The 10,569-nt window shown below is 38.8% G+C and overlaps 1 protein-coding gene across 1 annotated transcript in view; it reads right to left on the bottom strand.

Annotated features, from left to right (window-relative positions):
* Window positions 1–4,737: 4,737 nt before the first annotated feature.
* The window catches only part of Rock2 (Rho associated coiled-coil containing protein kinase 2), a 92,084-nt gene continuing 86,252 nt past the window's right edge, over window positions 4,738–10,569 (bottom strand). Inside the window, exons 33-34 of the mRNA XM_051143703.1 lie at window positions 6,705–6,804; window positions 4,738–5,037 (exon numbers count right to left, since the gene is read on the bottom strand). Coding sequence (XP_050999660.1) covers window positions 6,717–6,804 — 88 coding nt within the window. The 3' untranslated portion in view covers window positions 4,738–5,037; window positions 6,705–6,716. The remainder of the gene's footprint in view (window positions 5,038–6,704; window positions 6,805–10,569) is intronic.

Below are 10,569 nucleotides of genomic sequence, written 5' to 3'. Positions count from 1 at the left end.
TCTAGCAGGACTATGTCAAGCAGGACTACTGAATGAAATGTGCACAGATATAATGGTTCGTATACTAAGTTCTCCAACACTTCATGGAGCGCCTTAAAGAATTCTTAAACAGAACCCTGATCTGTTTAAGGAAATCCCAACGGTCTTCCCAGTTTAAGCACAATGCTGCCATGTTTTAAAGGGCTATACCTCAGTTACCAATGCTGGAACTTAGTATTAGTTTTAGCTACTGGAAGGTATACAGTAAAGAGTATTGCTAAGTCTCATCTACTCCTAAGTATCTTAACATTATCTTACCAAAGTAACAAATACTAAGCATCGCTGGTTACAGTTCTTCCTCTGATTTTTTGTTTGTTTGTTTTTGTTTTTCGAGACAGGGTCTCTCTGTGTAGCCTTAGCTGTCCTGGACTCACTTTGTAGACCAGGCTGGCCTCGAACTCACAGCGATCCACCAGCCTCTGCCTCCTGAGTGCTGGGATTAAAGGCGTGCACCACCATGCCTGGCTCCTCTGATGTTTTTTAAACCCAAAATTTAAAAGCTCACTTTCTTCTTCTATGTTATTAATCGGATATTTCCAAGTAAATAAATGATGTTTATTGGAAAATGTTTAGTTTACTATATAAAATAAACTTTCATTTAATGAACTCCACTGAATCTTAAGCTGTCATGAATTTTTCAGTTATGTATGTACAGCTCCTTAGCAAGTCAGCTAAACTTGTTAGGTACCTTGTCCTGGACCCAGGGGAAAGAAATACTACATCTAAACATAAATTAATCTATGGTTACTTCAACCAGTGTCAAAAAACAAAAGCCAAGTTCATCTTTCATCATATACACTGAAAAGTGGGCCATGAGCTTATTAATTTACTATAAATTGTGGTCTTTACCCCAACAAGTGTTTTAGATATATTAAATCAGGACTTTTATTTTACCACTACTTAAAGCAACTCTTTTTTCCTTTCTCCTTCTTTTTTTTTGGGGGGGGGGGTTTGAGACAGGGTTTCTCTGTTTAGCCTTGGCTGTCCTGGACTTGCTTTGTAGAGCAGGCCGGCCTCGAACTCACAGCAATCCACCTGCCTCCAGAGTGCTGGGATTAAAGGTGTGTACCACCAAGCCCCGCCTAAAGCAATTCTTTTAAATTAAAAACAAATATCCAAACCAACCACCAAAAAAAACCCTCCCCTTTTGTAGCCCAAGCTGGGCTCAAACTCATCTTTCTGTCTCTACCTCTTTAGCATATTTTACCAGCATGCATCACCACGATTGGCCATTTATTCCCCCCCCCCTTTTAGAGGGAACATCTGAATTACTGAAGCTATCTCACATGCACTATCATCCTATTTCAAACAGTCTCTGTAAGGTAGATACAGTCTGCACTTTATAGATGAGTGTACTGCAACTCAGAGAATACCCAAGCCCAGACCAGAAGGCAGCCACAAACTACCAGTAAGTGTGCTGATCACACTACTTTCAGACAGAAAGGCACCCTGTGTCCTCTACCCTCCCCACCTGAAATCTGACTAAGTCTACAAGCCCAAAGTGAATCAGAGGCAGACTCCAGAACTAAACTCTCCATGAGGCAGATGTGGTTTTATTATGGTGACATCCCATTTTCTATCAGCATCCTTTAGGGAGACAGAAGAAGAGCTGCAGCACTCCACAACTACTTCACAGGAAAAGATGCTTACATCTTAGTTTCTTTTATTTATTTTTTAAACAAAAAAGCAGGCATAAAAATACAATTACATTACTACAAAGATGCAACAAAATAAAAAATAAATTGAGGTTAGGATTTTTTTTTGGTTGGGGGGAGGGGGGCAGCTGGCCCAGGATGACTCTCTAAATCATGCAGTTTATAACTTATTACAGTTCCAAACAAAAGTCACGCAGGGAAGGGAACAAGGCAAGGCCCCAGGGCACAACACTCAGCACTGTCACACAGTGCTTGTCAAAGTGCTTTAACATTGGCTGTGGCACCTCCACAAGCCAGGGGAGCTGAAGCCACCTTCAGGCAGGAAAGGAGACTCAGTAGCAGTCAAAGGGCCTGTGAAGCTCAGAAGCTATAAGGTCTACTTGGGGTTTCAACATGCTGCTTAAAGCATGACTGTAAGGCTAATTAGTGTCTGAGTTTCTCTACTTTACCCTGGGAATCCTAACAGACGACAGCAGCAGCATGATGTTTTCAGTTGTTTTGGCAGCCTCCAGCACTTCTCACTAGGATCATGAAGTAATGAAAGCCTCTGTAGGGCCCGTGGCCTCTCACAGGCTGGCCACAAACACCAGCTTTCCCTTAGAATCACTAACCCGCCTGTCCTTTAGCTGATCAGGGCATTTTAAACTTTCAGAAAGGTTCTCTAAAACCAAAACCAAAACCAAAACCAAAAACCAAAAAAAAAAAAAAAAAAAAAAAAAAAAAAAGCAAAAACAAAAACCAAAAAACTTGCTTTTAGATAATATTTTTGGAAATTAATGCTTAGATTTTACATTAATACTGGTACTTAAGTTTTTTGCTTTTTTTGTTTCCACAATGCAAAAGTATAGCATCCAACTAAGGAAACCCAGTATTCCCTGTCTTTTAGGTACCAATTGGAGTTTTCATGGCTCTTGGGGGGAAAATGAACAAAGGACACTGTATCTGTCCTGCTAAGCATTGAAGGTTGCGGGGGGGGGGGGTCAAGAAAAAGTGAAACTGGGACAAAATCAAGTTGCTCTTGTAATGGCTATTGGTTTGGGGGGGGGGGAGGATGGCAAGTACATGCAAGGAAAAGCAAATACTTCCCTAAGGTCACATGTTTTTTACACAAAATTCTGTCAGTTGGACAAATGACCTTAAAAATCCCTATTAAACCATATGTGAAGAAGCTCCATGGAGATTTTTCACCCTTCAGAATGTTTTATTCCCCTGAATCCTTCACATTAATTGCCTTGTACAGCTGCATCACAACATGATTCTTCAAATTCTAATACATATATACACACACAGCATCCAAAATTTAAACTCTTGCCTTTTTTACTGAAATACTTCAATTATTCATGTGTAAACTTGACATTATTTCACCTTAATAAAGTTTATTTAAAAATATATATATATACTCTCCAATTCAGAATAGGATAGAACCTCCCATATTGTAACAAAATCTTTATATAAAATATTAAATCAGTCTCCTTTTAAACAACTCTAATGAATGGAAATAGTTCTTCTATATAAATTTTATATATTTTCATTTTTAAATCTGAAGGAAGGAGGGAGGGAGGAAGAGAGGAAAAGAGGGAGGAAAGAAGCTGTGTTCCAAACCAGAGCTGCAGAACACAGCTGCTTCCAGGGAAATGGCATGCACACATAGTCTTAACAGACAGCATGAAAGATGCAACTGGGCCATCTGAAAGTCACAGAATTGGATTTAGTATATCACTAGGCCAAAGGCCACTATTTCCACAATAGTATCTATAACAAGAATCAAACTTTTTACAACATCTCTTCACTGACCCCAGAGGGAAGCAATAAAAAATGTTTACTGGCTTCACTGAAATATCAGGCAAACATTTCACTACCATAGTGAACTTCAAATATGTACAGAACCTGCTGCTGCCCACTGCTGCACTCTGCTGTGCGGTTAAGCTCACTTACCTGGGCCAGTAGCATAGCAGGATAGATCCCACCTGTTCTCTAACCTCAGCAGCATCCAATAATAAAAATCAAATTAAGCGCTTTTGAGGCTGCCTCTTCCAACATATCAAGGCTGAATTACTGCCATATACAGTTGTTTGTTTCAGGAACACGTTTAAATATTTAAAATATATCTACAGTACATGTTAAGTTTTTTTTATATATTTGAGACAATTTCTGAATCTTGAATGAAAATGTGAAAAAACTGTCTTTACCATAAATAAAAACACATCTACGGTAATCAGCAAATTTAAAATTCTGTAGTCACAGACTAGTTGAAGTCTGTAAAAAGGGATGAAAAAAATAACAGATGTATATCACACACATTAGTTTCAATATAATCCATTATTGTTTCTATGACCAAATACATTAAAAACCATTATACATCAAATAGGCTGACACTGACATAACTACTACATGTAAAATAGTGCACTACTTTCCCCACAAGCAAGCTGCGTCCTAAGAGCTGGTAAACACTTGTTCTTTCTTTTCTTAAATATAGAAAAGGGTTTAGATTTGGGGGGGAAAGAAAATTAAATTAAGGCATTCAAAATGGGTAAAGTTGCCTACTATAAGCATTAGGAAACTGGAATAATTAACTTCAAACTTTGTTACAGTTACTGTTTACACAAACATGCATCTCCTATCAAGTACATGAATGAAGGATATAAACTCCAACATTATGGCTTTACACAAGTGCATAGTTGCAACTGAAGTAATGATGTCTGATTAATGTGTATAAAAAATAAAATGGTAAGGTAAAAAAAACCTTGCAGTATTACAGTACAATGTGTTTGTGTGTGTGTGTGTGTGTATATACATATATATGTGTATATATATATATCTGCATACACACACATACACACACACATATGAGGCTCAACTCATATGTACATACATACATGAACACAACATCATGGTCACTCTTAAAGATGCAGTCAGCATCATTGTAGTAGGATTCATCCCAAAATTCTTCTGGCTAATGTGCTGGTGAAAACCCTGTTGAAGCTGAAATGTGATTTCTTTAAATTCTTCTCAATGCTGTGCAATGTAGTGTGACTGCCAAGTCTGGAAGAGTTGCATGACACCTTTACTCACCAATCACTGTTCGTTTAATTTGTTTCAGAGCAGCCCAGAAAACCTCTCCATAATTTGTAATTATTTCATGAGGGAAGGAAGCACACACACGCATGTGTGCATATGTACATGTATGTGTGTGTGAACATGTACACACACTTGCGCTTGTGTGTGTATCAGTCTCTCAGTAAAATATAGCTTTTTAGTTAAGTTTTGAGAAATCATATTTCAGTCTTGTGGCTGGAAGAATATGATCACCTTCAATTTAACTGCTTTCATAGAAGGCAGTTAGCTAGAAAGGAAGGAAAAACAATGTTAATTGATACAGTTAAGTAAGAGACTATTAAATTCCCTGAAAATGTATTTCACTTTTATCATTAAACTCTATTTCCTCTGTATTTCTAAAACCCAATTCATGCATTAACATACTCAATTATATTACTTTTCTTAGTTTTCAGTACATGCAATTACATTCTCTCTAAATACAACAATTGATTTTCTAAGTCCCACTGGCCACAAACATTCAATGCAGTTAATGGGCAATATTAAGGTTAATCAAAGCACTACAGCAAGGCCTTGTTTGAGCGCTGAGCTACTAGCTACCTTATGTAGCTGAAAGAGCAGGATTTATGGTCACATTTTTTTCATAGCTATAAAATAGAAGTAAAGGGGTAGACTCTAGCTGTTATAATACAGCTTAGGGGTAGAACACTTGTCTAGCAAGCCCAAAGTCCTATCACAGAACAAAACAAAGAAACTGAAATAGGAATAAACATGTTGTGGTATACCTATGTACAGACATTCACAGTGCTATGTAGCATGATGTAGCTAGAGCATGCCCTCACAATGTGCTCAACTGACACAGGTTACTTCTTTGTCTAAAAAATGTATTTATTTGTTCACTTAACATTCTTATGTGTCTATTCTGTGGGATGATTTAAAGTTAGGAGGTTTAATTTTCATTCAATGTCATTATTAAGCAAACCATTTTACACTCTGCTTTTCTGTCCTCTGAGGCAGGGTCTCACTCCTCAGGCTTGTCTGGCATGGATCTCACAAGTCTTTCCTGCTGAGTGGGAACTGCAGTCTTTCATGTTGTAATACCCAGTGCTCTTTTTGAGGCAAGGTCTTATGTACCCTAGACTGGCTTCAAATTCACTATGCAGCTTGAAGATGACCTTGAAGTCTCCATTGCTCTGTCCCCCCCCAAAAGCCTGGTATTCAAAGTGGGCTACAATGCCTGATTTTATATTTCCATGTCACTCATCTTCTTTTTAGCAAGGGTAATGTTAAATTTCCACATCACAAAGACAAATCAGAAAGAGCTACTTCATTGCACCGTATCAGTCTTAAAAAGTTTTTATGGCTTCTATTTTTGCAAGTTAGGAAGGAAGGAAGGAAGGAGAAAAAAGGAGGGAGAAAAACAAACAAACAACAAACCCATGCTATGTTCACAAACTAGTCTGAGACTAAAAACATTGTTAAGTTTTAATTCTCTGAATATATTTGTTCCTTTTTTATTTCTAAATGCTTAATTTCTAAGATAAAATATTTTAATTCCAACAATAGTGAAAATTGATAGCCAATAATGAATCTGAACATAGCTGGTCGGTGGTGGCACACACCTTTAATCCCAGCACTTGGAAGGCAGAGGCAGGTGGATCTCTGTGAGTTCGAGGCCAGCCTGGTCTACAGAGTTCCAATATAGCTAGAGCTACACAGAAAAACCATGTCTCAAAAATCCATAAACAAACAAACAAACAAACAGAATCTGAACATAGCATTTCACTTGCCATGGAAATTCTAGTTAGAAATATAAACATTATTTCTGAAAACTAGTTTTTATATACATCCTATTAAAAACATCATAAAATTTCAAAACTAGTCCAGAAAAAGATCAAGTGCAAACCACATGCACTACATGGGAAGTACTAAAAACTCATTCTTTTTTTGATTTACCCATTTATTTCTTCAGAAATCAAACACATCGTCATCATCATCATCACCATCAACATCATCAAATGACCAATCCCAGTCTTTAAATGCCAAATCAAGCAATCTGTAACAGGAGGTTCACAAGTTTATATGCGCTATCATTTAGACTGTGGACCACAGCACTGTGGCTAGCATGTGCTACGCATGCTCTAACTTCCCCTTCAGGAGCAGGGTGGCAACAGCTCAGATGGATACACCCAGGAAAGTTCCTCCACTGCTATATGCAGGTGTATTCGTGTTGGCCAGGCACACTGCAGAAAGGTTCACTGGAAGGAACCCAAGACAGATTCTGTCTGAGCTAAGAACATAATTTGCTCTTCTCACTCATGCCTACTGTCCAGAAAAGATGTAACTACCCTGATTCTCAATGTGTAAGTACAAAAAGCTGTGTTACCAGCTGACAATTGTTAATAAATAACATCAAAAACAATAAACTCTTTTGAATGGAAGCAACGACAGGAACACAGTTTTCTCAATTCCAGAAGACACCTACCTGCTGAGTGGGTCAGCAACAGCTATGTTCTCGTATGGCTGGAACTCGAATGTTTTCTTTTTAATAATTTATTTTTTATTTTATGTGCATTGGTGTTTTGCTTACATGTATGTCTGTGTGAAAGTGTCATACTCTCTGCAACTAGAATTACAGATAGTTGTGAGCTGCTATGTGGGTGCTAGAAGCCCAGGTCTTCTGGAAGAGCAGCTAGTGGTCTTAACCAATGAGCCATCTCTCCAGCCCACTTTTTAATTAAAATATATTTTAAAATTAATACTCTATCTTCTCTTCAGATTACACAGACAACTTCTGCTTTTTTAAAATTACATTCATAGCCAGGCATAGTGGCACATGCCTTTAATCCCAGCACTCGGGAGGCAGAGACAGAAAGATCCCTGTGAATTCGAGGCCAGCCTGTCCTACAAAGTGAATCCAGGACAGTCAGGGAAACCCTGTCTTGAGAAAACAAAAAACAAAAACAAACAAACAAACAAAGTCATTTATTTCTTTTGTGTGTGTCAATATACACATGCCATGGAAGTTGCCTGAAGGTCAGAGGACAATTTGTACAAACCCATGTAGGTTTGAGGGATGGTACCTTTACCCACTGAGTCATCTCAGCACCCCAGGCCTGTTCTTCCCAATTAAAGCACCTATACTGTAACACTGCAATCACCTTTATTTCAATCAGGGAGGTGAGTAAGCCTTTAATTATTATAACTGTGATGCTCATGAGGTTGTGCCATGGAACCTTTGGTCCCCACTGTTACACCTGTTTACCATGTCAGTGGTTTTAAACTTTAGTGTATAAGATTTACCTATTAAGTACTCTCAGACCTTGTTCTGCAATCAGGATATGATTGATAGAAGTAGGAAGGCCCCAGTATTTGCACATTTAAATAACCTGAATAATGTTTTGCTTTGTTTCTGTTTTACCACATAAGGTCTAATGTAGCCTAGGCTGGCCTCAAAGTTACTGTAGACCAGTCTTAGCTTGGAACTCCTGATCTTCCTGCCTCTATTTCACAAATGCTAGGATTACAAGCATGTGCTATCATGCCTAACTAACCAGAGTGTTTTTTGTTTTTGTTTTGTTTTGTTTTTAGTTTTTGTTGCTGTTGTTGTTTTTTCAAAAACACAGGGTTTCTCTGTGTAGCCTTGGCTGTCCTAGGCTCACTTTTTAGACCAGGCTGGCCTCAAACTCACAGAGATCCGCCTGCCTCTGACTCCCGAGTGCTGGGATTAAAGGCGCGCGCCACCACCGCCCAGCCCAGCCCAGAGTGTTTTTTGATGTAGATGCCTAATTTTGAGAAATTATCCTGACACTCATTCTGGGAAGTATCAAAGCTCAACATCTGTCAATATTCCCTTCAGAATGCCCAGGTAACACCTTTCTACAATAGAACTGTAAGCCATGGAAGGAAAAGAAGAGAGACAGAGAAGGCTCATGATTATAAACTTAAAGTAGACAAACCAATCCAAATCACTCCTTCAAAAGTGTTGAATATTTGGAAGACTGAAATTAGTAGGCTTTTCTGGATACCTAAGCTCTAGTTACAGATATTTTATGGAAATCTGTATTTTATATCCTTTTGATGTCTTTTGACTTATGTGCCAGTGTCACAGTCATGTGCGTGTGTGATTCCATGGACAACAGAGGAGGATGTTGGATATGTCTTCCTCTATTACTTAATGCCTTATTCCCTTGGGATCGGATCTCTCACTAAACCGGAAGCTCACCATTTTGGAGAAGCTGCTTGGCTAGTAAACTCCCAGAACCCTATTCTGGTACCAAATGCTGGTGTTACAGGCATGTACTATCATTCACAAGTTTTACTTGGGATACTGGGGATGGAACTCAGGTGTCATGCTTGCACATGGGTCTTACCTACAGGGCCATTTCTCCAGTTCCAATATTGCAATCTTATATTTTAAAATATAGACACTTCATTCTCTTCCATTCAGTCAGCTAATTCTGGTTATTTCAAGCTAAAAATATAATGTTTCTGAACTCAGTTTTTTCTTCTTTACATTTTTTCACTATCAGCTCAGTTTAGATGTTGGTATGTTATTGAAAAACTTAAATTTAAACATTTAAGTCAAAGTTCTTCAGCAAATTCTACACATCTCTTCTTAGTTGGATTCAGGCTTCCTCTTTGACATCACATTACCATTTTCTACCAGCTGGCACTGTATCCTCTCCCAGGCTCAGTATAATATAACATTACAAATAAAAAGTATTGTTTTGCAGAACATTCTCCACAGTTGAGTGGAGAGTGGGATATGACTTTCTCACATACTCTGGTGCCTCACATTTGGCCATGTCCCCTGGAGGGGGAGACCTGGTGGCACTCAGAAGAAGGACAGCAGGTTACCAAGAAGAGACTTGATACCCTATAAGCATATACAGGGGGAGGTAATCCCCCTCAGAAACAGTCATAGGGGAGGGAAAAATGGGGGGGGGGGAAGAATGGGAGGATACAAGGGATGGGATAACCACTGAGATGTTACAACAATAAATTAATTAAAAAAAAAAAAAAAAGTATTGTTTTGGCCGGGTGTGGTGGTGCATGCCTTTAATCCCAGCACTCAGGAGGCAGAGGCAGTTGGATCGCTGTGAGTTCAAGGCCAGCCTAGTCTACAAAGTGATCCTAGGACAGCAGCCAAGGCTACATAGAGAAACCCTGTCTTGAAAAACAAAACAAAACAAAAAAGTATGGTTTTAATATAATTCCTTTGCTCAACAAGGTTGAGTCCTTTTTTTTTCAAGACATAGTCTCACTAAGCAGCCCCACCTGGCCTGGAGCTCATTATGTAGACCTTGAACTCACAGCAAGCTGTCTGCCTCTGCCTCTCAAGTGCTAAGATTAAACTCATGCACTACCTGACCAAGGAAACACTCTAAAAGTAGTACTTCCAAGCCCATTTTTAAACCATCAATTTCTGTTTACATCATTATCAAACAGTGGAATTTACAGCTAAGAGTGCAGACTCTGAAACCTGGACCTACTGCTTACAACTGTAACCTTGGACACATAATCTTTCTTTGTGCTTAGGAGGTAGAAACAGGCAGATTTCTGTCTGGATATGACCTATGATCTGTTTGTTGGAAATGTGATCCCCAGGTAGCAATGCTGAGGAGACCCTAAGGAGGTGACCAAGTTATTTCATCGATCAATCAGTTCCCTGAAGTTAGTTCTGTTACATAAAGCAAGCTTTCTCAGGCAAGCTTGCTGTGTCTTGTAACATGAAACCCGTTGCCAGGTTATGGTGCAAAAGGCCCTCGCCAATGCCATGCTGTTTACATGTGCTAGCCTCCAAAACCATGACTAAATA

Source organism: Acomys russatus, chromosome 1 (genome assembly GCF_903995435.1).
Source record: "Acomys russatus chromosome 1, mAcoRus1.1, whole genome shotgun sequence".
Classification (NCBI taxonomy): Eukaryota; Metazoa; Chordata; class Mammalia; order Rodentia; family Muridae; genus Acomys; species Acomys russatus.
Note: the sequence above shows the minus strand (reverse complement) of the source record. Positions and strands in the feature narration are given on the sequence as shown.